The sequence below is a fragment of the Nerophis lumbriciformis genome, linkage group LG15, assembly GCF_033978685.3.
Source record: "Nerophis lumbriciformis linkage group LG15, RoL_Nlum_v2.1, whole genome shotgun sequence".
Lineage (NCBI taxonomy): Eukaryota > Metazoa > Chordata > Actinopteri > Syngnathiformes > Syngnathidae > Nerophis > Nerophis lumbriciformis.
Window position 1 is genome coordinate 8,469,551 of NC_084562.2, and position 25,700 is coordinate 8,495,250.

The window sequence follows — 25,700 nt, forward strand, 5'->3', positions numbered from 1 at the left end:
ATATTTCATTCATTCACAACTCCTCCAACACGAACACCACTGTTCCCGCACTTATAAGTAAAGGTAAGACCATAATAATGTTTTTTTTAATTAAATGTGCTTTTTTGTGTGCTACAGTTTGTATGTGTAAAGTTAAAGTTAAGTTAAAGTACCAATGATTGTCACACACACACTAGGTGTGGCGAAATTTGTCCTCTGCATTTGACCCATCCCCTTGATCACCCCCTGGGAGGTGAGGGGAGCAGTGGGCAGCAGCGGCGCCGCGCCCGGGAATCATTTTTGGTGATTTAACCCCCAATTCCAACCCTTGATGCTGAGTGCCAAGCAGGGAAGAATGCTGGTATGAGCTTTTAAACATAACCCGTTAACTGCTGCCAATCAAATGGTGAATACGATACTCTTTAGGGTTCATATGTTTGTAAATCTGACTGTGATGAAGTCAGTGCCTCACCAGCCATCAACCTCACCGCACGTCACTGATATATACATATATATATATATATATATATATATATATATATATATATATATATATATATATATATAATAAATACCTAAATTTCAGTGAATTCTAGCTATAAATATACTCCTCCCCCCTTAACCCCGCCCCCGCCCATCCCAACACCTGTGTGCAGGCGCCAAGTCCTGTTGGAACTTGAAATCTCCATCTCCATAGAGCAGGTCAGCAGCAGGAAGCATGAAGTGCTCTAAAACTTGCTGGTAGACTGGATCTCAGGAAACAGAGTGGACCGACACCAGCAGATGACATGGCACCCCAAACCATCACTGATGGTGGAAACTTTACACTAGACTTCAGGCAACGTGGATCCTGTGCCTCTCCTGTCTTCCTCCAGACTCTGGGATCTCGATTTCCAAAGGAAATGCAAAATTTGCATGGTTGGGTGATGGTTTGGGGTGCCATGTCATCTGCTGGTGTCGGTCCACTCTGTTTCCTGAGATCCAGGGTCAACGCAGCCGTCTACCAGCAAGTTTTAGAGCACTTCATGCTTCCTGCTGCTGACCTGCTCTATGGAGATGGAGATTTCAAGTTCCAACAGGATTTGGCGCCTGCACACAGCGCAAAATCTACCCGTGCCTGGTTTACGGACCATGGTATTTCTGTTCTAAATTGGCCCGCCAACTCCCCTGACCTTAGCCCCATAGAAAATCTGTGGGGTATTGTGAAAAGGAAGATGCAGAATGCCACACTTAAAAACGCAGAAGAGTTGAAGGCCACTATCAGAGCAACCTGGGCTCTCATAACACCTGAGCAGTGCCAGAAACTCATCGACTCCATGCCACGCCGCATTAACGCAGTAATTGAGGCAAAAGGAGCTCCAACCAAGTATTGAGTATTGTACATGCTCATATTATTCATTTTCATACTTTTCAGTTGGCCAACATTTCTAAAAATCCCTTTTTTGTATTAGCCTTACACAATATTCTAATTTTGTGACACACGGAATTTTGGATTTTCATTTGTTGCCACTTCAAATCATCAAAATTAAATGAAATAAACATTTGAATGCATCAGTCTGTGTGCAATGAATAAATATAATGTACAAGTTACACCTTTTGAATGTAATTACTGAAATAAATCAAGTTTTTCAAAATATTCTAATTTACTGGCTTTTATCTGTGTGTATATATATATATATATATATATATATATATATATATATATATATATATATATATATATATGTATGTATGTATGTATGTATGTATGTATATATATATGTATGTATTAAATACTTGACTTGGTGAATTCTAGCTGTCAATATACTCCTCAACCTCTTAACCACGCCCCCAACCACGCCCCGCCCCACCCCCCTACCACGCCCCCCACCCCCCACCTCCCGAAATCGGAGGTCTCAAGGTTGGCAAGTATGGTCATAATTCAAACTTTTTATCCCACAATTATAGCTTTATGTCTCATAGTTATGACATTTTTGTAGCGGGAAACGGTCTTCCCTAAACTAAACTAAACTAAACTAAACCAAACATGTTTTGTGAGTAAGTGAAGTAGAGTTAACAGACACTTAAAAGTACAACCCAGTCTCAAGTCAGTGAGGGGGGGGAAAAACGACTCGTTCATGAACTGCACATTTCTCTCCTGCATCTTCCAACCGGATCTCACATTTCTTCCGAGTCCCCTTAAAACGCCTATTGTCTTAGGTCCACCCTTCCGTGGGGGTGGTTCTTCTGCCAAACTTTGCAAACTTTCCAGGCTTGTCACCAGTTGTCGGCGCGGATGGACAACTGGGAGCACAAAGGCATGCGAAGGCATGAAACGTTCGTCGTCGTCCACGACGCGTGTTCTCTCGCCGCAGCCTCGGCGCGGATGATCTGAAGTGTCAAGTCACACAAGTGAGTCCTCCATGTTCCTCAAGTCCTGCGTGCTGCAGACATGGACTGTGGGCTTCACCTCCACTTCTTCTTCCTCGCGGGGCTTCTCGTGGCCGCGCTGCAAAACTGCAGAGCGCTGGGATCGCCACGACAGCCAGGTCAGTGGAGTGATATTCCTTCTTTGCAAAGTGCACTTGGACGTGTGTACTTAAGTGTGCATGAGCTTCTTTGTGCACAAAGCATGGCGTATTTCCATTGTTGAAAGGAAATTGCCAGCTGGGTTTGAACAATTTGACCTAATACTCCACCCTGCGTTTAACGTTTGAGTCCCTGCACCATTTTTTGAAGTTCCCTTGAGCAAAAACAAAAGAGCCCAAGGCTACCACTGACCTCCCACTGAAAGATGCACTGTTCTAATGCAGGGGTGTCAAATGTATGGCCTGAGGGCCGGGTCAGGCCGGCGAAAAGGTTTTAATCCGCCCTGCGGGATGAGTTTGCTAAGTATTAAAATGAACCTGAAATTTTTGAATGAAAGAAACTGCTGTTCTAAATGTGTCCACTAGATGTCGCACTAGCAATTCTTTGTATCTTTGTAGATGATGCTACATATGTAATTTTGATTTATCTCACACTTTCGATTTTTGATCTCATGATTATGACTCTTTTTTTATTTCAGAATTTGGACTTTCCTATCGCATTATTTTGTCTTTTTATCCCATAATTTCGACCCCCCCTCTTATTTATCGCACTTTTTAATTTCATAATTATGACTTTTTATCTCAAATTTTTAATGTAAACATTTTATAATCTTGACTTTCTTATTTCATGACTTTGACTTTTTATCTCATTAATAGAACCTTGTTTTGGTATGTCATTATGACTTTTTATTATGGGTTCTCTCCGGGTGCTGTTCTAAATGTGTTCACTAGATGTCGCAATGGCAATTATTTGTATCTTTGTAGATGATACTACGTATATAATTTTGTTTTATCTCATACTTTCAAATTTTGATCTCATGATTATGACTTTTTTTCATTTCATAATTTGGATTTTCCTATCGCATTATTTTGTCTTTTTATCCCATAATTTCGACCCCCCACCCCTCTTATTTATAGCACTTTTTAATTTCATAATTATGACTTTTTATCTAAAATTTTCAATGTAAAAATGTTATAATCTCGACTTTCTTATTTCATGATTTTGACTTTTTGTCTCATAAATAGAACTGCATTTTTTGTATCTCATAATTAGGACTTTTTATCATCATTTCGACTTCTTATGTCATAATTGAAACTTTTTATCTCATAATTGTGACTTTATTGACTCAGAATTTTGACTTTTTCTCTCATAAGGGCTTTTTCCATCTCAAAATTGTGACTTTTTTCTAAAAATGTCTTTCATAATTTTGATTTATCTGATAATTTAGATTTTTGATCTCATGACTTTTTTATTTCATAATTTGGATTTTCCTATCACATTATTTTGTCTTTTTATCCCATAATTTCGACACCCGTTCCCTCTTATTTATAGCACTTTTTAATTTCATAATTATGACTTTTTATCTAAAATTTTCAATGTAAAAATGTTATAATCTTGACTTTCTTATTTCATGATTTTGACTTTTTATCTCATAAATAGAACTGCATTTTTTGTATCTCATAATTATGACTTTTTATCTCAAATTTTCAATTCATATATTTTATAATCTCGACTTTCTTATTTCATGATTTTGACTTTTTATCTCATAAATAGAACTGCATTTTTTGTATCTCATAATTGGGACTTTTTTTATCATAATTTCGACCTCTTATGTCTTAATTGAAACTTTTTATCTCATAATTATGACTTTATTGACTCGGAATTTTGACTTTTTCTCTCATAAGGGCTTTTTCATCTCAAAATGGTGTCTTATCTAAAAATGTCTTTCATAATTTTGTTTCATCTCATAATTTAGATTTTTGATCTCATTATTGTGACTTTTTTACTTCATAATTTGGACTTTCCTATCACATTATTTTGTCTTTTTATCCCATAATTTTGATCCCCCTTCTTATTTATAGCACTTTTAAATGTCATAATTATTATTTTTTATCTAAAATGTTCAATGTATATATTTTATAATCTCGACTTTCCTATTTCATGATTTTGACTTTTTGTCTCATAAATATAACTTGTTTTTTTTGTATCTCATAATTATGACTTTTTATCATGGTTTCCCTCCGGGTACTGTTCTGAATGTGTCCACTGGATGTCGCAATAGCAATTCTTTGTAGATGATGCTACATATGTACAAGATAAAACACATGATGTTAGGAAAATGATCAAACTACATAAATATCATCCTGTAATTTGATATATTTTTTTATCTTGATAAATTGAAAATTAACACTAATGAGTTGACTGATGAACATTTTCACATAATTAATTCAGAAAATATAAATAATGACAAATAAAGATAGAATACTATTAACCGCAACATGTAAGTGTAAAAAAACAGCAACAACAACATTATGATTTGTACATTTTCAGAATGTGCTTGAGCTAACAAAGAAAATAATCTGAAGTAGTCTTTATTTTTAAGTTATCGCGTCGTGATTTTACCAGTCCGGCCCACTTGGTAGTAGATTTTTCTCCATGTGGACCCCGTTTTAAAATTAGTTTGACACCCCTGCTGTAAACTGTACCGATTTATATGATGTATTCACTTCTCTCACAATCTGCTAATAAATGCTTCAATCAATCAAAAACACACAAAAAAAACACTGTTTGAATCAAGAAAATAAAACACTGTACTTTATTCAAGTGATTCTTTGGCGTACCACTAGATGGAGCCTATGAAAATGAGCAAACTACATAAATAACATCCTGGAATGTGATTTTGATATAATTTTTTTTATCTTGATAGATTGAAAATTAATTAAAATTAACACCAATGTCTGATGAACATTATCACATAATTTATACAGAAAAATATAAATAACAACAAATGAATGATCAAATGCAACATGTAAGTGTAAAAAAACAAAAAAAAACAAAATTGTGATTTGTACGTTTGTGCTTGTTCTATTTTTAAACAAAGAAAACAATCTAAATTTGTCTTTATTTTTAAGTTATCGTGTTGTGATTTTTCCAGTTTGGCTTCCTTGGGAGTAGATTTTTCTCCATGTGACCCCCACATCTAAAATGAGTTTGACACCCCTGGTCTAATGGTTCTCAAACTTTTTTCACCAAGCGCCACCACAGAAAACACTTGGCTCTCCGAGGGCCACCATAATGACCGACATTAAAACACAGTAGCGTAGTAGGCCTAAGTATTCATTACAAAGAATACAGAGGTTTTATTTAACAAGTATATTTCATATTTTTGGCCACTTTAACATGACACGCAATTTGAACAGTAACACTGTTTGAATATTTAATTAGGTGATTTTTTTGGCATACCACTGGATGGAGCCCGCGTACCACTAGTGGTACACATACCGCAGTTTGAGAATCACTGTTCTACAATGTTTATATCCTAAATTAAGCATTTTAAGGATGAAAATGGCTAAATTGAAATATTTATTTAACCCTTGTGTAATGTTCATGTTGTTACTCAGCCAGCGTTTGTGGGTCTGTTTTTCTGCTGAAAAACAGACCCAGACACCCCAGACACGGAAAATGTATCTGCCAGTTTCTGCATCCCAGAGTGATTCTTCTTTTGTGTTTCTGCACCTGCGGTTCACACACAAGTTTGCAACATTGTTTGTCAACACTGTCTGCTCTCATTTTGTCGCACATTTGACCCTCTGTTGTTCTGTGTACTTACACTCTGTCCTCCTCCTGTGTAGGACTGCTGTGTGTGTGTGTGTGTGTGTGTGTGTGTGTGTGTGTGTGTGTGTGGTAGGTACACAAAACATACATTTCCACACTTCTATTAGCCCCGGGTCCAGTGGACCCAGACATCTTATATGTAATAGAAATGTGTAGGGGGGTGTATGGTGTGTGGTCATTAAATATGTATTCTGATATATGTTCTTCACAGAAAATGAGCCAAAGTCAGTGAGTCTCAGTTTGAAAAATTAATTAATTGTATAATTTTTCTTTTAATAAAAAATGAAAACGGGTCCCACAGACCCGAACACCACACAATTAAGTGATTCTTTTGTGCGCCTCTAGATGGAGCCCGCACACCACACTTTGAGAACCACTGATCTGGTGCCATACCAAAGAATCACTTAATTAAATATTACAACACAGTGTTACTGTTCAAATTATGTGTAATGTTACAGTGGCCAAAATATTGAAAATACTTGTTAAATGAAACCTCTGCATTGTTTTTAATACATACTTAAGCTTACTACGCTACTGCATTTTAATGTCTGTCATTATGGTGGTACTTGGAGAGCTATGTGTTTTCTGAGGGCGAACTTGGTGGAAAAAAGTTTTAGAACCACTTTTCTAATCCTCACTGTGGAGTTTGGGTTTTTATGTGCAAAACTGTAACGCTATCAAGGGATTACTCCTCTCCGGTTTAGCAGCATATACCTGCACGCCCGCCTCTCCCTTTTAAATTCTGAAAATACTAATTATGGAAGCAAGCAAGCAGGCAAACCCGAGAACAACAAAAAGAGATGCCCTTTGGTGTGTGAATAAATGTGCAACTGAGAGATAACATTAAGATTATCTGAGTGGAGATGGTTCCATTAATCATTATTACAGGGGATCAACCAAGAAAAACACTCCTTAAAGCTTAAAAATAGAATAAGTCTGTAGTTTTGTACTTGCCACCAACTGTGTATAATTGTGTTTTTGCACATCAACAAGAACCCAGAAAGAAGCGTGCCCGGATTTGACTTCAGATGCCAATGCTCACCTTTGACCTTTTGTGTTGACAATGAATGGAAGTCTTGTGCGGTTTCAACACATTCTTTCAGAGAAGGCACATTAGAACCAGTGAGTCCCAACACGGAAATGATCCAACTCTGAGAATTGTGTTTTATTTACAACTAGGGTTTCAAAGTCTTTCTCAATAGGGCCGTGACGTGTGACGGTACCAAACGAAAAATCGGCGTGTCGTTTTTTTTTCTGGCGTTTTTAGTGTTGGCCGGGTTTGTAAATCAACTACATCTCCCACAATCCTCTGCGCAGCGCGGGACCGACAAGCAGGAAGTGAAGTGAGCTCGTCAGGGGTGTCCATACTTGCCAACCCTCCCGAATTTTCCGGGAGACTCCCGAAATTCAGCGCCTCTCCCGGGACAAATATTCTCCCGAAAATCTCCCGATTTTCAGCCGGAGCTGGAGGCCACGCCCCCTCCAGCTCCATGCGGACCTGAGTGAGGACATCCCTTTTTCACGTCCGCTTTCCCACGATATAAACAGCGTGCCTGCCCAATCACGTTATTCCATACGGAGCGTCCGGCATACCGCCGATGAGCATGGTGCAGATGGAGAAGATCTTCTCGGCGTCCGTGTTGGCGCACACGTTACCAAAGCCGACGCTGGTCAGGCTGCTGAGGGTGAAGTAGAGGGCGGCGATGTACGAGCTGCGCACCGACGGGCCGCCGACTGTGTTGTTGACGTAGGGTATCTCCAGACGTTTGCCCAGCTCATGGAGCCATCCTTTGGGAAGAGACGGGAGGACAACAGGGTGACAAGAACTAAATCATCCAGACTAGAGATAAATTGTATTATTATGTTTATCTTACCTAAAAATAAATATATTTATTAATTAAAAATTATTTTTTTTACTATATTTAGCTAAAAACATCAAATTTAATTGTATTTTTATTTGTATTTTTTTTTAACTCCTTATTACATCCAGCCATATACATTAAAATAAACATATTTGAAATAATTAATTTTAAATGATCATAATAATTCATTTAAAATGACCATATTTAATTATTAAAATAATTGCATGTTTATCAACATTTTTAGCATTTTATTCCTTACATTTTGAAGCTCTCAGAAGCCAAGTTATGTTATATTCCTTAAGATTTATTTATGCAAGTTTGAAGTATCAATTATCTAAACACAGTTTTGTTTGCATATTTTCAGGATGTATATATATATGTGTGTGCGTGTGCGTGTGTGTGTGTGTGTGTGTGTGTGTGTGTGTGTGTGTGTGTGTGTGTGTGTGTGTGTGTGTGTGTGTGTGTGTGTGTGTGTGTATGTATATATCAGAGGTGTGGACTCGAGTCACATGACTTGGACTCGACTTGACAAAATGTGAAGAGACTTGCAACTCGACTTAGACTTTAACATCAATGACTTGTGACTTCACTTGGACTAGAGCCTTTTGATTTGACATGACTTGCTACTTTCCCCAAAACCCAACAATCAAAAAGTTATTTGGGAGCGCTCTGTATCTTTCATTTTCTTCGTCTGTGTCTATCAGCGTGTTGTTCCTGTCAGCTGGTGTGCTCTCAGTACAACAGCCAATCAAATTAGATCTACGTTGTTTTCATCACACAGCATTCATCCAATCAAATTGCAGTACAACCACCGAACAAGTTGTCAAACAACGCGCCAGTGAGAAACAATTATGCCAAAGTTGGTTTCGTTCGGGTATAAAACTACGACTTGGTCAACAAAAAACGAATTGCCGTGTGCAAATCACGCATTTCGAATATTACAGACGGAGACGCAACAACTTCCAACTTCGTTCGACATTTGAAGTTGCACAAAGAAGGGTAAGTTTTGAATGTAAGATAACGTTTATTGGCTAAGTAACGTGACTTTTATTTGCTGTGTAGTTAAATCAGTGAGGCTATAAACTCACTGCTAACGTTATAACCATAGACATCTTATAAGTAGACGCAGCATGGAGCGCTACTGCCTACTGGCGCAGATGAGACGCGGGGCCGCCATCTTGGAGTGGTGATCAGTGCAATTCATTTGGCAGGAGCAATGAACTGTCAGCGCATTTAATTCATTTTACCTCACTGAATACCACTGATTTTCACCCCCTTTTTTGTCAAACATGTAGCTATGATAAAAGACACATGTTTTATTATTCATAGTTTGCTTAACAGTAATATAATATTCTTATATGCTATAAGTGACCAGACGTCCGAGATCAAAACTGGGAATATAATCCCAGAGAAGGGGAAACAAAGGGACAGCTATTTTTAAGTTGAAGAAACAATATGATTAAGTTATATATACATGCGTATATCCTACATAAACAATGTATGAATACATTAGATATCTATATATCTTAGGGACCTGTAGACTGTATCTCTGTTGCTGCAGCAGCAGAGAGTTTATTCTGTCTTGACACTTTGTATTGATATTTTCTATTACATTCTTCCCTTAAATGATCATGTTTACACTGATTGTTTTATATGTATTTTTTATGTATGTCGCTTTGGATAAAAGCGTCTGCCAAATACTTAAACTTAAACATATATAAACACCTGAAAGTCTTTATATCAGCTAAAACCACCAATCTGTTTCACTAGATCCAAATTCTGTTTCACCCAACAATGTTAGTAATAGAATATTGTTACTTGAAGACTTATTCCTGGTTACAATTATACTGTTAAAGTATTGTCTTATATTTTGCCTAAAATGAGAATGCATCATAATCAGTGGCAGCTGGTGAATTTTGTTTTAGGTGGGGCTGAAAGTTTGTAAACCAAACCCCTGTAGGGCCGTCATCCTCCCTCAGAAGATTTCTTTGTGATTTTCACATACAAATATTGAAGATCTTTGCTCCTTCTCAACTCTGTGGTAATATTATTTTCATAAAATACAACCAATAGTACGTTAATGTTAAATCTTACTTGTGAAAAGTAATCCCCCGATTCCTATTTTCAACAGTCCGCCCATTTGAGCAGTAAAACACTGAACACCAGCCCGGCATCTTTGTTTTCTACCTGTCAACTGTCTGTTTCGGCTGCTCGCCGGCTCCTCATCACCACTTCAAGATGACGGCCAAATTGCTCGCGTCACAGCAACCAATTCATACCGTACTTTTTGTCAAGTGATTTTTTTTAAGCAGGGTTGCATGAAGTACCTACACATAACGTTACGTTAGTCAATGTATCACACACAGTAACGTAATGTTAGACAGCGGTCAGCAGCACCGCGTATTTTAACCACCTACAAAAAGACAAACAGTCAAATAAAGGTCAGTTAAAATGTATACTATATTAAGAATATGTGTACATATTGCACAGGGCCCTGACATCTAAAAAGTTCAACTCTGTTCATTGTTATGTTCATGTATTTGTTATGTTTTTCATGTGTACGCACACATCAACACACATACAGTATGAGATGAGATCAATGAGATAAGGTAAGAACAGGATAGAAACTGCTGTGGAACTAGTTACAATGCAATATGCCATTGAAATACAATGTTAACACTTTTGTGCAAATAAGTACAGTTGCACTTGTTTTTTCAAATGTGTTTATTCTGTAAAGGAATGAGTTAAATGTTTAAAATGACTGGTTAATAGTGCTATCATGAAGTGCAATGTCAGCACTATTTTTGTTCCTGCAATTTCAAATGCACTTGTTTTAATAAATAAATACAGCGTTTTAAAAGCATACACAATCTGTGTAAATATATTAGTCTGTGGTTAAAAGGATTTGAAAGGACTCGAAACTCAAAATGCAGGACTTGGGACTTGACTTGAGACTTTCCAGTCTTGACTTTGGACTTGACTCGGGACTTGCCTGTCGTGACTCGGGACTTGACTCGAGACTTGAGGGCAAAGACTTGAGACTTACTTGTGACTTGCAAAGCAATGACTTGGTCCCACCTCCGATATACTGTGTGTGTGTATATATATATATATATATATATATATATATATATATATATATAACATGAAATACTTGACTTGGTGAATTGTAGCTGTAAATATACTCCTCCCCTCTTAAACCCCCCCCTCCTGAAATCGGAGGTCTCAAGGTTGGCAAGTATGGGTGTTTCAAAAAAAAAAAAAGATTTTCGAATGAGTTGCAAATCTTATTTGTAACGATTTTTAATTGATTGCCAAAATTTAGAAAAAAATAAATAAAAATAAATAAATAATAATAATAAAAAAATAAAATATATATATTAATCTTTAGTAAAAAGGAAGTATTGACTAGTGTATTGGGTGCTGGAGCCTATGTCAGCTGCATTCGGGCGGAAGGCGGATGTAATGGAGGTGATTTATTATTAATTTAGGGGAGCATCTCCACACTGTGTATGGAGACACATAATTGGCAATCACCTACTTTTTCATGAGAATCGACCCATCGATTGACACATCCTTACATGTAATTAATCTTTGTTTATCTGACAATCTCAGCATTGAATACTTGCAGGGGTGTCAAACTCGTTTTCATACTACATCTATTTTCAACAACAAACATCAAATAAACATAAAAATTGTATTAAAGGGTTAACACTTACATTCTCTTTTAATGGGAGCAGTGTTGTTGATCACCCTTTTTTGCCAGTGCGTCCAAGTATAGTATCAGTTTTGTTGTGGCAATTCTCAAAACAGATCCTTGCTCAATTCTGTTTTAATATTTGGCTGGCCGGATTAAAGGGCCCAATAGGCCGGATGTAGCCCGTGGGCCGTAGTTTGCCCACCACTGCCTTAGGCCGTTGGTAATAGTGAATACATATCAATATAAATGTATAATAACCTCATGATAGAACTACAATATTGCTTATGCGTTTTAATATTTTCAAAGATTAACAACTACCTTCGAAATCATAAGTCAAAGGTGACAAACATATAAATGTGTCTATTTATTGTGTCTAGATTTTTTGGGGGGAATATCTTGTTGCATGGTCAGATAATATTAAAGTTTAGAACAGGGGTAGGGAACCTATGGCTCGCGAGCCAGATGCGGCTCTTTTGATGACTGTATCTGGCTCTCAGATAAATCTAAGCTGACATTTGTTAACACGATAAGTAATTAATAATTCCGTTGGAAATTATAGTGTTAAAAATAATGTTCAAAATATAAAACATTTTCATCCATTTTAATCCTTCGGGGTACAGGAGGTAAGAAGTACTTTATTTATTATTGGTTAGCTTCAGAATAGCAATGTTATTAAAAAGAATAAGAGACTTATTATACCCAAAAAATGTTGGTCTTACTTAAAAATGCATGCATTTAGTGTTAAAAAATATTACATGGCTCTCACAAAAATACATTTTACAATATTTGGCTTTCATGGCTTTTTCAGCCAAAAAGGTTCCCGACCCCTGGTTTAGAAGATTGCATTCAGCAGCTGAGATAGGCTCCAGCACCCCCCGCGACCCCAAAAGGGACAAGCGGTAGAAAACGGATGGATGTATGGATGGAAGATTGCATTCAGTACATTTTTCTATGTCAAATCGAAAGATCCAATACATTAATAAGTTAAGATTATGTGCTTTATTGATGTACATTATTTCCAAGCTTTCACGGGCCACATAGAATGTGGAGGGTCACATGGAAAAATGCGGAGGGCCACAGAAATCATGCTCAAAAAGATTCATTATGTCTTCTTATTCATGTACTTTTCAGATTTTCTTCTAGTCAGACAATATTTTTGGTATATTAGATGGAATATTGTGACATGAATTGATGCGGAGGGCCTTGACTTTGACAAGGCTCTTCTACTGGATGGCAAAAGGTGCAAATTAACCTGTGTATCCACCTGTTGCCTTTGGAATAGCATCATTTGGCATGGCGGTGTCATGATAATAATAATACATTTCGTATAGCGCTTTTCAGAGTACTCAAAGACGCTTTACAGCAGGGGTGCTCACACTTTTTCTGCAGGCGAGCTACTTTTCAATTGATCAAGTCGTGGGGATCTACCTCATTCATATATATAATTTATATTTACTTATTTATGAAATATATGTTTTTGTTAACAAGTTAAAGGTGTTTAATGATAATGCAAGCATGTTTAACACATACAGTTAATATTGTTAAAAAATTAAAGGTGTTTAATGATAAAACAAGTATGTTTAATAAATATAGTTAATATTGTTAACAAGTTAAAGGTGTTTAATGATAATACAAGCATGTTTAACACATAGTTAATATTGTTAAAAAAATTAAAGGTGTTTAATGATAATACAAGAATGTTTAATACATATAGTTAATATTGTTAACAACTTAAAGGTGTTTAAAGATAATGCAAGCATGTTTAACAAATATAGTTAATATTGTTAATAAGTTAAAGGTGTTTAAAGATAATACAAGCATGTTTAACACATAAAGTTAATATTGTTAATAAGTTAAAGGTGTTTAAAGATAATACAAGCATGTTTAACACATAAAGTTAATATTGTTAATAAGTTAAAGGTGGTTAAAGATAATACAAGCATGTTTAACACATATAGATTCCTTTCTTTCATGAAGACAAGAATATAAGTTGGTGTATTACCTGATTCTGATGACTTGCATTGATAGGAATCAGACAGTGGTGCTGATAATGTCCGCATTTTCGAATGGAGGAGAAAAAAAGTCCTCGTTTCTGTCCAATACCACATGAAAGTGGTTGGTTTTTGGCATCTTATTTGTCCAGCTTCCGTACTCCTTTGTATACACTTTACAAGAAATACATTGTCGGCAAACTCCGTAGCTTGCTAGCTTGTGCACGCCAGCTTTCTGAGACTCTTATTTTGTTAGCGCAACTGTGCAACTATGCAGTCGGTCTTTGGAGTTTTGACGACAGGTACGGCGCCAGAGTCTGTTGAAATAAAGTGTTTCTCGCCTTCCAGTCGGTAATTTTAATGAGCTGGCAGCAGCCAGCGTCATTTCAGAAGACCCTCGGGTGCCGTGAATGTCAATCAAGTGACGAAAGTGACGTCATAGTGAAGATTTATGATCGCTCATTTTTAGGACTATTTTTTTAATGCCTGGCTGGTGATCGACTGACACACCCTCCGAGATCGACCGGTAGCTCGCGATCGATGTAATGAGCACCCCTGCTTTACAGGATAGTTGCCGGGATCCGTTGCCCGGATCATGTTTGTTCAATTTTTGTCTCCCTCAGTTCCTGTTTTGTGCACCTCTGGGTTTGTGTTTTAGTTGCCATGGGTGCAGATTAGTGTCACCTGCCTCTGATTAGTGTCCAAGATGCTCGCTTGCGGCCGGGCACTAATCAGAGAGCTATGTATTCCTGCTTTTCGCCATACTAGGTCCGGCTGTCTTATTTGCTTCTATGCAACAAGTTACGTCGTTTACCCTTTTGATTCCTATGCTTGTTTACCTTCTGCTAAGCTTTAGCTTTGCTCCCCGTGCAATCGGCACGTGCCTCTTTTGTTTTTATCCCGTCCGATATATGGAAAATAAATCGCCGTTTTACCTACACATTGCCTCCGACGTAACAGACGGTGTGTCGTGAGATTTATGGAATGTATTTATGTGCCTTGGCTCTATAAAGGTTGAATACTAGAGATGTCCGATAATATCGGCCTGCCGATATTATCGGCCGATAAATACATAAAATGTAATATCATAAATTATCGGTTTCAAAAAGTAAAATTAATGACTTTTTAAAACGCCGCTGTACGGAGCGGTATATATCCGGTAAGTAGGGAGCAGTACAGAGCAGTTGCGTCTCCTAGTCAGCAGCCTCTCCCCTCCGCCTTCTCCCACACACAACACAGGAGTTGACTGCAGCATGAGAAGTTTACTGGCGACGCTTGATGACCTCATCAAACCGTCGTGAGCGGAGCATAACAACAACAAGAGTGTGTTGTTGCCGGTGCTGTAGCCGTGGCTAACAAGCGAGCTCGCTCTGTGATTGACTAACGACACCATGTCTATGGTTTGGGATTATTTTAAAGTGTCTCTGACGGATAAAAAACTGGCAATTTGCAATGACTGCAAAAAGTTGGTTATGCGAGGAGGAACCAAGACGTCTTCCTTTTAATACGAGCAATTTGATCTCCCACCTCTTCAAGAATCATAAGGAGATACATGATGAATACAAGCGGTAGATGGATGTGAGCCCAGTTTATAATTTCCTGTTATACAGTATGCCAGGCAGTCTTGCACTAAATGAGGACTATGTTATTGTTTACTTTATTACTCTAGTACAGTGTTTTTCAACCACTAAATTCACCTATTTGGGTAAAAAATATTTTTTGCAAACCAGTAATTATAGTCTGCAAATGATGTGTTGTTGTTGTTGAGTGTCGGTGCTGTCTAGAGCTCAGCAGAGTAACCGTGTAATACTCTTCCATATCAGTAGGTGGCAGCCGGTAGTTAATTGCTTTGTAGATGTCGGAAACAGCGGGAGGCAGTGTGCTTAAACCAAAAATAAACAAAAGGTGAGTGCCCCTAAGAAAAGGCATTGAAGCTTAGGGACGGCTATGCAGAACGAAACTAAAACTGAACTGGCTACAAAGTAAACAAAAACAGAATGCTGGATGACAGCAAAGACTTACTGCGGAGCAAAGACGGCGTCCACAATGTACATCCGAACATGACATGACAGTTAACAATGTCCCCACAAAGAAGGATAAAAACAACTGAAATATTGTTGATTGCTAAAACAAAGTAGATGCGGGAAATATCGCTCAAAGGATGAAACTGCTACAGGAAAATACCAAAAAAAAGAGGAAAAGCCACCAAAATAGGAGCGCAAGACAAGAACTAAAACGCTACACACAGGAAAACAGCCAAAAACTAATACGGCGTGATGTGACAGGTGGTGACAGTACACCTACTTTGAGACAAGAGCTATAGTAATGCATGCTTGGTTATGGTTTAAAGTCATATCCAACAATTGCGACGACTTTTTACTGTCAACTGAGTTTCCTTTTTTTTTAGTGATTTCTACTGGTGGTGTGCCTCCAGATTTTTTCAACGCAGAAAATGTGCCTTGGCTCAAAAAGGGTTGAAAAACACTGCTCTAGTATACTCTGGACTGAAGCTGTGTGCCTTCATTGTTTTTGTAGCTGTTGTTTTCAGGCATGTTTAAAAAATATATATAATAATGCACTTTGTGAAAGTCAAAGTGTAGTATTTCCCATAGTTGTAGTGGGTATCAGGATTATCTCAGGGAGCGCATGTCCCAAATTCCAAGTGTTAAAAAAAAATAATGCACTTTGTGACTTCAATAATAAATATGGCAGTGCCATGTTGGCACTTTTTTCCATAACTTGAGTTGATTTATTTTGGAAAACCTTGTTACATTGTTTAATGCATCCAGGAGGGCATCACAACAAAATGATGCATTATAATGTGTTAATTCCACGACTGCATATATCGGTATCGGTTGATATCGGAATCAGTAATTAAGAGTTGGACAATATCGGATATCGGCAAAAAAGTAATTATCGGACATCTCTATTGAATACGACTGCATTTTGAGCGACAGCTATCGATTATTTAAAAAATCTATTGATTAGTTTTTTCGAGTAATCGAACAAAACACACTTGATGGCCTCAAATTAGTTGAAATCAAATATTTTTCTGCTTGCCATAACATTCATTTTTTGTCTATTAAATGCAGATCAGCAACATTAAAATTGCACTTTTAACATGTGTGCATCGATTAAGAAAAAATAAATGCTTTCTGTTTGCCGCCACACACCACTCTCATGTGCGCTTGATTGCAGGGAAAAAAACAAAAACTTTGCCCGCATATTTAAAGTTTCAGGCACTCCATGCGGTCTGAATTGTATCACTTTTTGTTAGTTACACTCATTAAACGATTATTTGAAGCAAGAAAATATAAATCAAAGCTTTTTTTCCTCATTGAATTAATACATTTAATTGATTAATCGTTGCAGCCCTAACTGCATTAAACACACAAAAGGTTAATCAAATAGATGTACAGTGGAACCTCAAATTGTTTTTTGTTGAACATTGTTACCAAAAAGTTTCCAATGCAGTCTCAGTTGTCGTACAGCCAAACATTGCGCATATGTCACTTTGTGGAATCGAGAACCCAAACAAAGAATCCCACGCATTGGTGACGCAGTCTTTTGGCTTTTTTAAAGTATTATTATTATTGAGCAAAATAATCCCACATAGGGCCCAAAAAAGTTGTGAGTGGCACCACTTAGATAAATAAGGTGGAGAAAGAACTCATAGTTAAAGGGGAGCTGAACTTTTTTGGGGGGAATTTTGCCTATCGTTCACACTCATTATGAAAGACATGACAATGGAGGGTTTTTCTTAAGGCATTCTAAATAATAAATACATTTGATCAAATGTCAGCTGACAATGGAGCTTAAGGGAGCCGTTCAATTATGCCTACAGAGCCCCTAAAAAATGTTCAAACACCTCTATTAGGGCTTTATATACATGATGTAAGTATATATGTAATGTGGTAACGGACACGTTTACATAAACATTTAATATTTACATATTTTGATAATTTTAAGCATACCTAGCACATGAATTTCAAAAACACAACATGACTACCTTTTTTTTTTCTTCAACACTGATTATTACTCACTGCAGACTTCATGAGAGCCAACAAACATTATAAAACATTACTTACTGCACGATGTCTGCTGTCTTTAGGATGCCGACTGCTATGATGTTCATATATTCCCATTTAGATGAAAAATGCCTCATAATCTTCGCGAAGTGACAGGGTGGAGGGAACAAGCGCTTTTTGTGTAGTTCTCGCCAGTTTCAGGTCCAAAATGCCTGTCAAAGTGTCCCAACTTGTTGGAATACCTACTTAGACGTCTCATGTCCAGGTGAGATGCATGACTTATGATCTACAGTAAGATTACAGGGAGCAGGGAAGCGAGGAAACAGCAGACCAATCGATGATGTAAGCATAGGGAACACGGAAGTGATTACGTCACCGCGACAAATAGTTTGTCTGCGTTAGCGCTTATAATAACAATATTACCAATACTTGGCTAATGTACAAGTCACAAAATGTAAATTGAGTATTGTTGGCGCTTTTTGAATTGTTATATATGGGATTTTATGGGCGGAATAGTGGAGCTCCCATTGGCTCCGCTGTAAGCAAACTTTTATTTACGTTTACTTAATATTTAGAATGCATAAAAAAAAATCCATCCATCGTCATGTCTTTCATAATGGTTGTGAACGATAGGCAAAATTCCAAAAAAAGGAGAGTTTCTCAGTACGAAGGTGGCGTCTGCGTGTCTCTCCACACCTCAGTTTTTGCTCATCGCCATCTTTGCCAACAGGACTCTTTAATAAAAGGTGAAATTGATGTAAAATGTTCATTTATACATTTCATTTATCATTTACAGTATATGTATTTCATATTGTTTTCTGCATGTATATCTATACCGAAAATTCGGGTCTATAAGCCCTCACTTTTTTTTTTACGTTTTCAAGCCTGCAGCTTGTAAAACTGTGCAGCTAATTTATGAATTTTTCTTTGCTGACGGTTATACAAAGTTTTCGAAAAAACAAAACAAAAAAAACTGAAAACGTGTATTTTTTATTGTGCTAAGGCCATACTTGCCAACCTTGAGACCCCCGAATTCGGGAGATTGGGGGGGGTTTGGTGGTAGCGGGGTGTATATTGTAGCCCGGAAGAGTTAGGGCTGCAAGGGATTCTGGGTATTTGTTCTGTTGTGTGTATGTTGTGTTACGGTGCGGGTGTTCTCCCGAAATGTGTTGGCACAGGGGCATTGTTACCACTGTGTTACATGGCCTTTCCTTTTAACAACACTCAGTAAACATTTGGGAACTGAGGAGACCAATTTTTTAAGCTTTTCAGGTGGAATTCTTTCCCATTCTTGCTTGATGTACAACTTAAGTTCTCATATTGTTTATGCTTCATAATGCCCCATAAGGGACAAGCGGTAGAACATGGATGGATGGATAATGCGCCACACATTTTCAATGAGAGACAGGTCTGGACTACCGGCAGGCCAGTCTAGTACCCGCACTCTTTTACTACGAAGCCACGCTGTTGTAACACGTGGCTTGGCATTGTCTTGCTGAAATAAGCAGGGGCGTCCATGATAATGTTGCTTGGATGGCAACATATGTTGCTCCAAAACCTGTATGTACCTTTCAGCATTAATGGTGCCTTTACAGATGTGTAAGTTACCCATGCCTTGTGCACTAATACACCCCCATACCATACCAGATGCTGGCTTTTGAACTTTGCACTTATAACAATCCGGATGGTTCTTTTCCTCTTTGGTCCGGAGGACACGACGTCCACAGTTTCCAAAATCAATTTGAAATGTGGACTCGTCAGACCACAGAACACTTTTACTTTGCATCAGTCCACCCAGCGAAGCCAGCGGTGTTTCTGGGTGTTGTTGATAAATGGCTTTCGCTTTGCATGGTAGAGTTTTAACTTTTAACAAACTTTAGTTACTGACAGTGGTTTTCTGAAGTGTTCCTGAGCCCATGTGGTGATATCCTTTACACACCGATGTCGGTTTTTGATGCCTGAGGGATCCAAGGTCACGGGCATTCAATGTTACATGCAGTGATTTCTCCAGATTCTCTGAACCTTTTGATGATATTACATACCTTTTTCAATTAATGCACACATGTCACGGTGGCAGAGGGGTTAGTGCATCTGCCTCACAATACGAAGGTCCTGAGTAGTCTTGGGTTCAATCCCGGGCTCGGGATCTTTCTGTGTGGAGTTTGCATGTCCTCCCCGTGAGTGCGTGGGTTCCCTCCGGGTACTCCGGCTTCCTCCCACTTCCAAAGACATGCACCTGGGGATAAGTTGATTGGCAACACTAAATTGGCCCTAGTGTGTGGATGTGAGTGTGAATGTTGTCTGTCTATCTGTGTTGGCCCTGCGATGAGGTGGCGACTTGTCCAGGGTGTACCCCGCCTTCCGCCCGATTGTAGCTGAGATAGGCTCCAGAGCCCCCCGCGATCCCAAAGGGAATAAGCGGTAGAAAATGGATGGATGTTAAAAGTGCAATTTTAACGTTGATGAGCTGCATTTATTGAGAAAAAACCCCAAAACTAAATATTATGGAAAACAGAAAAATCCTTATATTTGTAAATTAAGCATTGCGACTATAAAGTGTGTTATATCCGATTACTCGATAAATTAAACAAATTAATTGACGGATCATTCGATTAGAAAACAATGAATAGCTGCAACCCTCAAAATAATAGTGTTGTTATTCCCTTCACTCTGATTGATGCTCATGTTTCTTTCCTTGTTTTCTTCCCACCATGGCTCCAACAGAGAGATTCCATCAGGACCTCCCTCAGTATGAAGTGGTTCACCCCACAAGAGTGGATGTCAGGGGTCACTTCCTGTCCAACTTCCTGTCTCATCGTTCTCGCCGCGTACAGCGCCGCGATGCCTCAGAGGAGTCGCTGGACCAGGAGAGAGTCTTCTACCAGTTCTGGCACGGGGGCCGCAGTTTGCACTTTCACCTCAATCTCAACCCAAAACTGCTGGCCTCGGGCTTTCTGACCGAGAGGAGATATGGCGGTCTCAAAGGGGCAAAGATCCGCCCCCCTGGAGCCTCCTTGTGTCATTTCCTGGGTGAGGTGTGGGATGAGGCTGCTGTCAAAGGAAGCGCGGCAATAAGTACCTGCGATGGGCTGGTGAGTCATTGTGCAGACGTCATGTTGTGTGACTGCATGCACGGGAAGACCTTAGAAAAGTCAAAGTAACCACATGACCGACCTAATTCACTCCTGCAGTTAGTCCTCTTGCCTCATTCGGAAGGTTAGATTCTAAAAGAATCAATACTCAAGATGCACTTTTTAAAAGCCAAAAGTAAGAAATCTCACTCTTCACAATCATGTTACATGCATTACATCAACATTGAATTATTTCACTAATGTAAAGGCAAGGGAGAGTTGGGGCTTTTAAATAATGCACTCTAGCGCCTCCTAGAGGTGTAGGGGTAGGTTTTATTGCAACTTCCAAATGTTGAAAATGGGTGCATGATGATAATTATTGGGCCGATATGAAGAATCATGACCTCATACTGATAAATCCAATCCAAACATTAAAAACAATTCTCAGATTAAAAGAAAAAAATGCTCCAATGTGGTGAGATTGCCGGTATTGTGCTGTAGGTAAATTCAGGTGAACAAATTAATCGCTCTTTTTTTGTTCTAATGTATGGTATGGATTCATTTGGCCCTATTCCTGGGTGGATCTCTGAAGAGAGGGGTAGTTACCGTATATACCGGACTTAAAATCCTTTTTTCCCCTCAAAACTCGACAGTGCGCCTTATAGCCCGGTGCGCCTAATGTACGGGATAATTCTGGTTTTGCTTACCGACCTCGAAGCAATTTTATTTGGTCCATGGTGTAATAAGTGTGACCAGTAGATGGCAGTCAAACATAAGAGATACGTGTAGACTGCAATATGACTCAAGTAAACAACACCAACATTTTAAATGTTCCATTGAGAATATAGAGCATTACACACGGTGTTCAAAAATCTTTAAAAATGTTTTAGTACGACTTTGGTAAGCTATGAAACCGCACCGCTTGATGGATTGTCGGCGCATTAAACATAGGAGTATTATTATGGTGTGTGTGTATAAGGCGTTTTGTTTCGCAATATTATGTAAAAGCAACTTTTCTTACTTTCTGGTACCTGCTGATCTGTATTTGGGATCTGTATGAATCCTGAAAAGTTGCACGCGTCCGCCTTTGTAGTCTGTGGCGACACCGTAGTCGATAGGCTTCTTCTTTTTCTCTATCTTCTTGTTATGTGACCTTCATCCTCCACTGTTGCCATTTCTAATATAAGGTAGTGTAAAGTTCTTACTTATATCTGTCAGTAAACTCGCCATGAAAGCACTAAAACATACCGGTGTAGTGACTTTACATTATTCACCCAAGGAACTTTAGTTATTAGAGAGTTCCGGTCGGTCGTTTTTTCATGGGACACACTGCCTTGTTGTTGTTTCCGGAAGAGAAGGTGCTGCTCCGTTATTGATTGAAGTAAAGTCTGAGTGTCAATAAAACAGTTAGCTCCATCTTTTGACACTTCTTCCACTCCCGTCCTTGCACGCTACACCGCTACAACAAAGATGACGGGGAGAAGACGCTGCCGAAGGTGAGCCACGTAAATGAGACCGCCCACAAAACGGCGCATCCGGAAGAGACTGTCAGAAAGCGGCTTGAAGATGATCTGTAAAACATAATCTATGCAACATTTTGACCAAAGAACCACCATTACATGTTATGTAGACCAGTGTTTTTCAACCACTGTGCCGCGGCACACTAGTGTGCCGTGAGATACAGTCTGGTGTGCCGTGGGAGATTATCTAGTTTCACCTATTTGGGTTAAAAATATTTTTTGCAAACTTGTAATTATAGTCTGCAAATGATGTGTTGTTGTTGAGTGTCGGTGCTGTCTAGAGCTCGGCAGACTAACCGTGTAATACTCTTCCATATCAGTAGGTGGCAGCCGGTAGCTAATTGCTTTGTAGATGTCAGAAACAGCGGGAGGCAGCGTGCAGGTAAAAAATGTGTCCAATGCTTAAACCAAAAATAAACAAAAGGTGAGTGCCGCTAAGAAAAGGCATTGAAGCTTAGGGAAGGCTATGCAGAACAAACCTAAAACTGAACTGGCTACAAAATAAACAAAAACAGAATGCTGGATAACAGCAAAGACTTACTGCGGAGTCCACAAAGTACATCCGAACATGACATGACAATCAACAATGTCCCCACAAAGAAGGATAAAAACAACTGAAATATTCCTGACTGCTTAAACAAAGTTGATGCGGGAAATATCGCTCAAAGGAAGACATGAAACTGCTACAGGAAAATACCAAAAAAAGAGAAAAAGCCACCAAAATAGGAGCGCAAGACAAGAACTAAAACACTACACACAGGAAAACAGCAAAAAAGTCTAAAAAAAGTCAGGGCGTGATGTGACAGGTGGTGACAGTACACCTACTTTGAGACAAGAGCTATATTGATACATAGTTGGTTATGGTTTAAAGTCATATCCAACAATTGCGACGACGACTTTTTACTGTCAACTGAGTTTCCTTTTTTAATGATTTCTGCTAGTGGTGTGCCTCCACATTTTCTCAACGCAAAAAATGTGCCTTGGCTCAAAAAAGGTTGAAAAACACTGATGTAGACCACAGGGAAGTGTTTTACATTTAGAAAAAATATATATAATATGACTCCTTTAATACGCCCTATAATCCGGTGCGCCTTTATGTACAGTATGAAAAAAGAGTGGAAATAGACCATTCATCGGCAGTGTGCCTTATAATCCGGTATGCCCTATGGTCCGGAAAAAAACGGTAATCATTTTGCAATGAGGTCTGCTAAAAATGATGGTAAGCGCCACTCTACATAGCAACTGATGCCGTGGTCGAAGTTAGAAATGCCACAAAACCCATTTTAAGATATTCAACACTCTACTGCATTCTGGTGGCTTAAGTGGATAGAGCATCTCCCGTCCCTGATTCTTCCCGTTTCATGTGTCAGGTAAACAGTGACGAATGGGGCCATAAGAATCCTCTTCCTAAAGTATGAGCCATGCTGTAAACAGCTTGTCGTAAGCTTCACCCCCCGAGCTCAGTTTAAGCAAGTCGTGTTGGACGTCTTCCCTGTTTCAAAGGACGACTTTTCACGTTCTAATTGAGCCAATGTTCAATGTTCAGCAAACATTCTGTGAGGAGGGAAAAAACATTGGGTTTCAACACATCAAACCTTATCAGCGACCCAAAACGCCAGTACTGCTATGACAGTGTTCTGGAAGCATATGAAGACGACTCCGCTTCTGAAAAAGCTTCCCCAAAAAAAGGAAATAATATTGTGCATCCGTATGTGAAACACACAAATGATCCAAAACAAAACACACATATGTCAAAAAAGACAAAAAGTGTTTGTTTTATTATGGTTTATTATAGGTAGTTTGTATGTTTAGCACCTAGCAATGCTACTGATGCTATAGTGTTACGATAAAGCTACATCCGTTTAGCACTTGGCTTCTAAAACGTATTGCTCATCCGCTTTGTGTTCGGGGTCAAAAAGACAAGGACCTGTATCATAATTTTTCCCCAAAGTAATCGTTGTTGGTTCTCACAAAGACTGCTTGATTAGCATTTTTGTTGATAGCTAAGGGATCTGTGTTATACTCCTGCTACGTCACGCGATCACTTCCTCATTATCTCTAAATGGCTCGGGAATCTCCATGAGATTGATGCTATTTTGATCGTATCTATTTATTTATAAGTCTTTTGGTGTCGTAAATCATGTACCGTATTTTCCAGACCATAGATTATAAGGTGCACTGCCGATGAATGGTCTGTGTTCGATCTTTTTTCATATATAAGGCGCACCGGATTATAGGGTGCATTAAAGGAGTCATGTTATTATTATTTTGTTTCTAAATGTAAAACACTTCCTTGTGGTCTACATAACATGTAATGTTGGTTCTTTGGTCAAAATGTTGCATAGATTATGTTTTACAGATCATCTTCAAGACGCTTTCTGACAGGCGCTTAAGGATGCCCCGTTTTGTGGGCGGTCTTATTTACGTGGCTCACCTGCGGCAGCGTCTTCTCCCCGTCATCTTTGTTGTAGCGGTGTAGCGTGCAAGGACAGGAGTGGAAGAAGTGTCAAAAGATGGAGCTAACTGTTTTAATGACATTCAGACTTTACTTAAATCAATAACGGAGCAGCACCTCATCATCCGGAAACAACAACAAGGCCATAAATGTGTCCCGTGAAAAACCGTCCAACCGGAACTCTAATAACTAAAGTTCCTTGGGTGAATAATGTAAACTCACTACACCGGTATGTTTTAGAGCTTTCATGGCAAGTTTACTGACAGATATAAGTAAGAACTTCACACTACTTTATATTAGAAATGGCAACAGTGGAGGGTGAATGCCCCATAACAAGAAGATAGGCTTCTTTTTTTTCTCTATCAACCACGTCGTCGGTACGGACCACAAAGGCGGATGCGCTCAATTTTTCAGGGTCTATGCAGATCCTAAATACAGATCAGCAGGTCCCAGAAGGTAAGAAAAGTTGCTTTTGCATAATATTGCGAAACAAAACACCAGAAAATGTCTTACCTTATACACACACCATAATAATACTCGTATGTTTAATGCGCCGACAATCCACCAAGCCGTGCGACTTCTTAGTTTACCAAAGTCGTACTAAAACATTTTGATAGATTTTTGAGCGCCATGTGTAATGTTCTATATTTTCAATGGAACATAAAATGTTAGTGTTTACTTGAGTCATATTGCCATCATACTGTACCTCTTCCCACGTATCTCTTATGTTTGACTGCCATCTACTGGTCACACTTATCATTACACCATGTACCTAATAAAATTGCTTCGAGGTTGGTGATCAAAACCAGAATTATTCCGTACATTAGGCCTCCCGGGTTATAAGACGCACTGTCGAGTTTTGAGGGAAAAACAAGGATTTTAAGTGCGCCTTATAGTCCGGAAAATACGGT

At 38.6% G+C, this 25,700-nt stretch overlaps 1 protein-coding gene across 1 annotated transcript in view; it reads left to right on the top strand.

Moving 5' to 3' along the window:
- The first annotated feature begins 2,200 nt into the window (after positions 1–2,200).
- The window catches only part of adamts7 (a disintegrin-like and metallopeptidase (reprolysin type) with thrombospondin type 1 motif, 7), a 310,295-nt gene continuing 286,795 nt past the window's right edge, over positions 2,201–25,700 (top strand). Inside the window, exons 1-2 of the mRNA XM_061974905.2 lie at positions 2,201–2,507; positions 20,468–20,835. Of these exons, the coding sequence (XP_061830889.2) occupies positions 2,411–2,507; positions 20,468–20,835 (465 nt within the window). The 5' untranslated portion in view covers positions 2,201–2,410. The remainder of the gene's footprint in view (positions 2,508–20,467; positions 20,836–25,700) is intronic.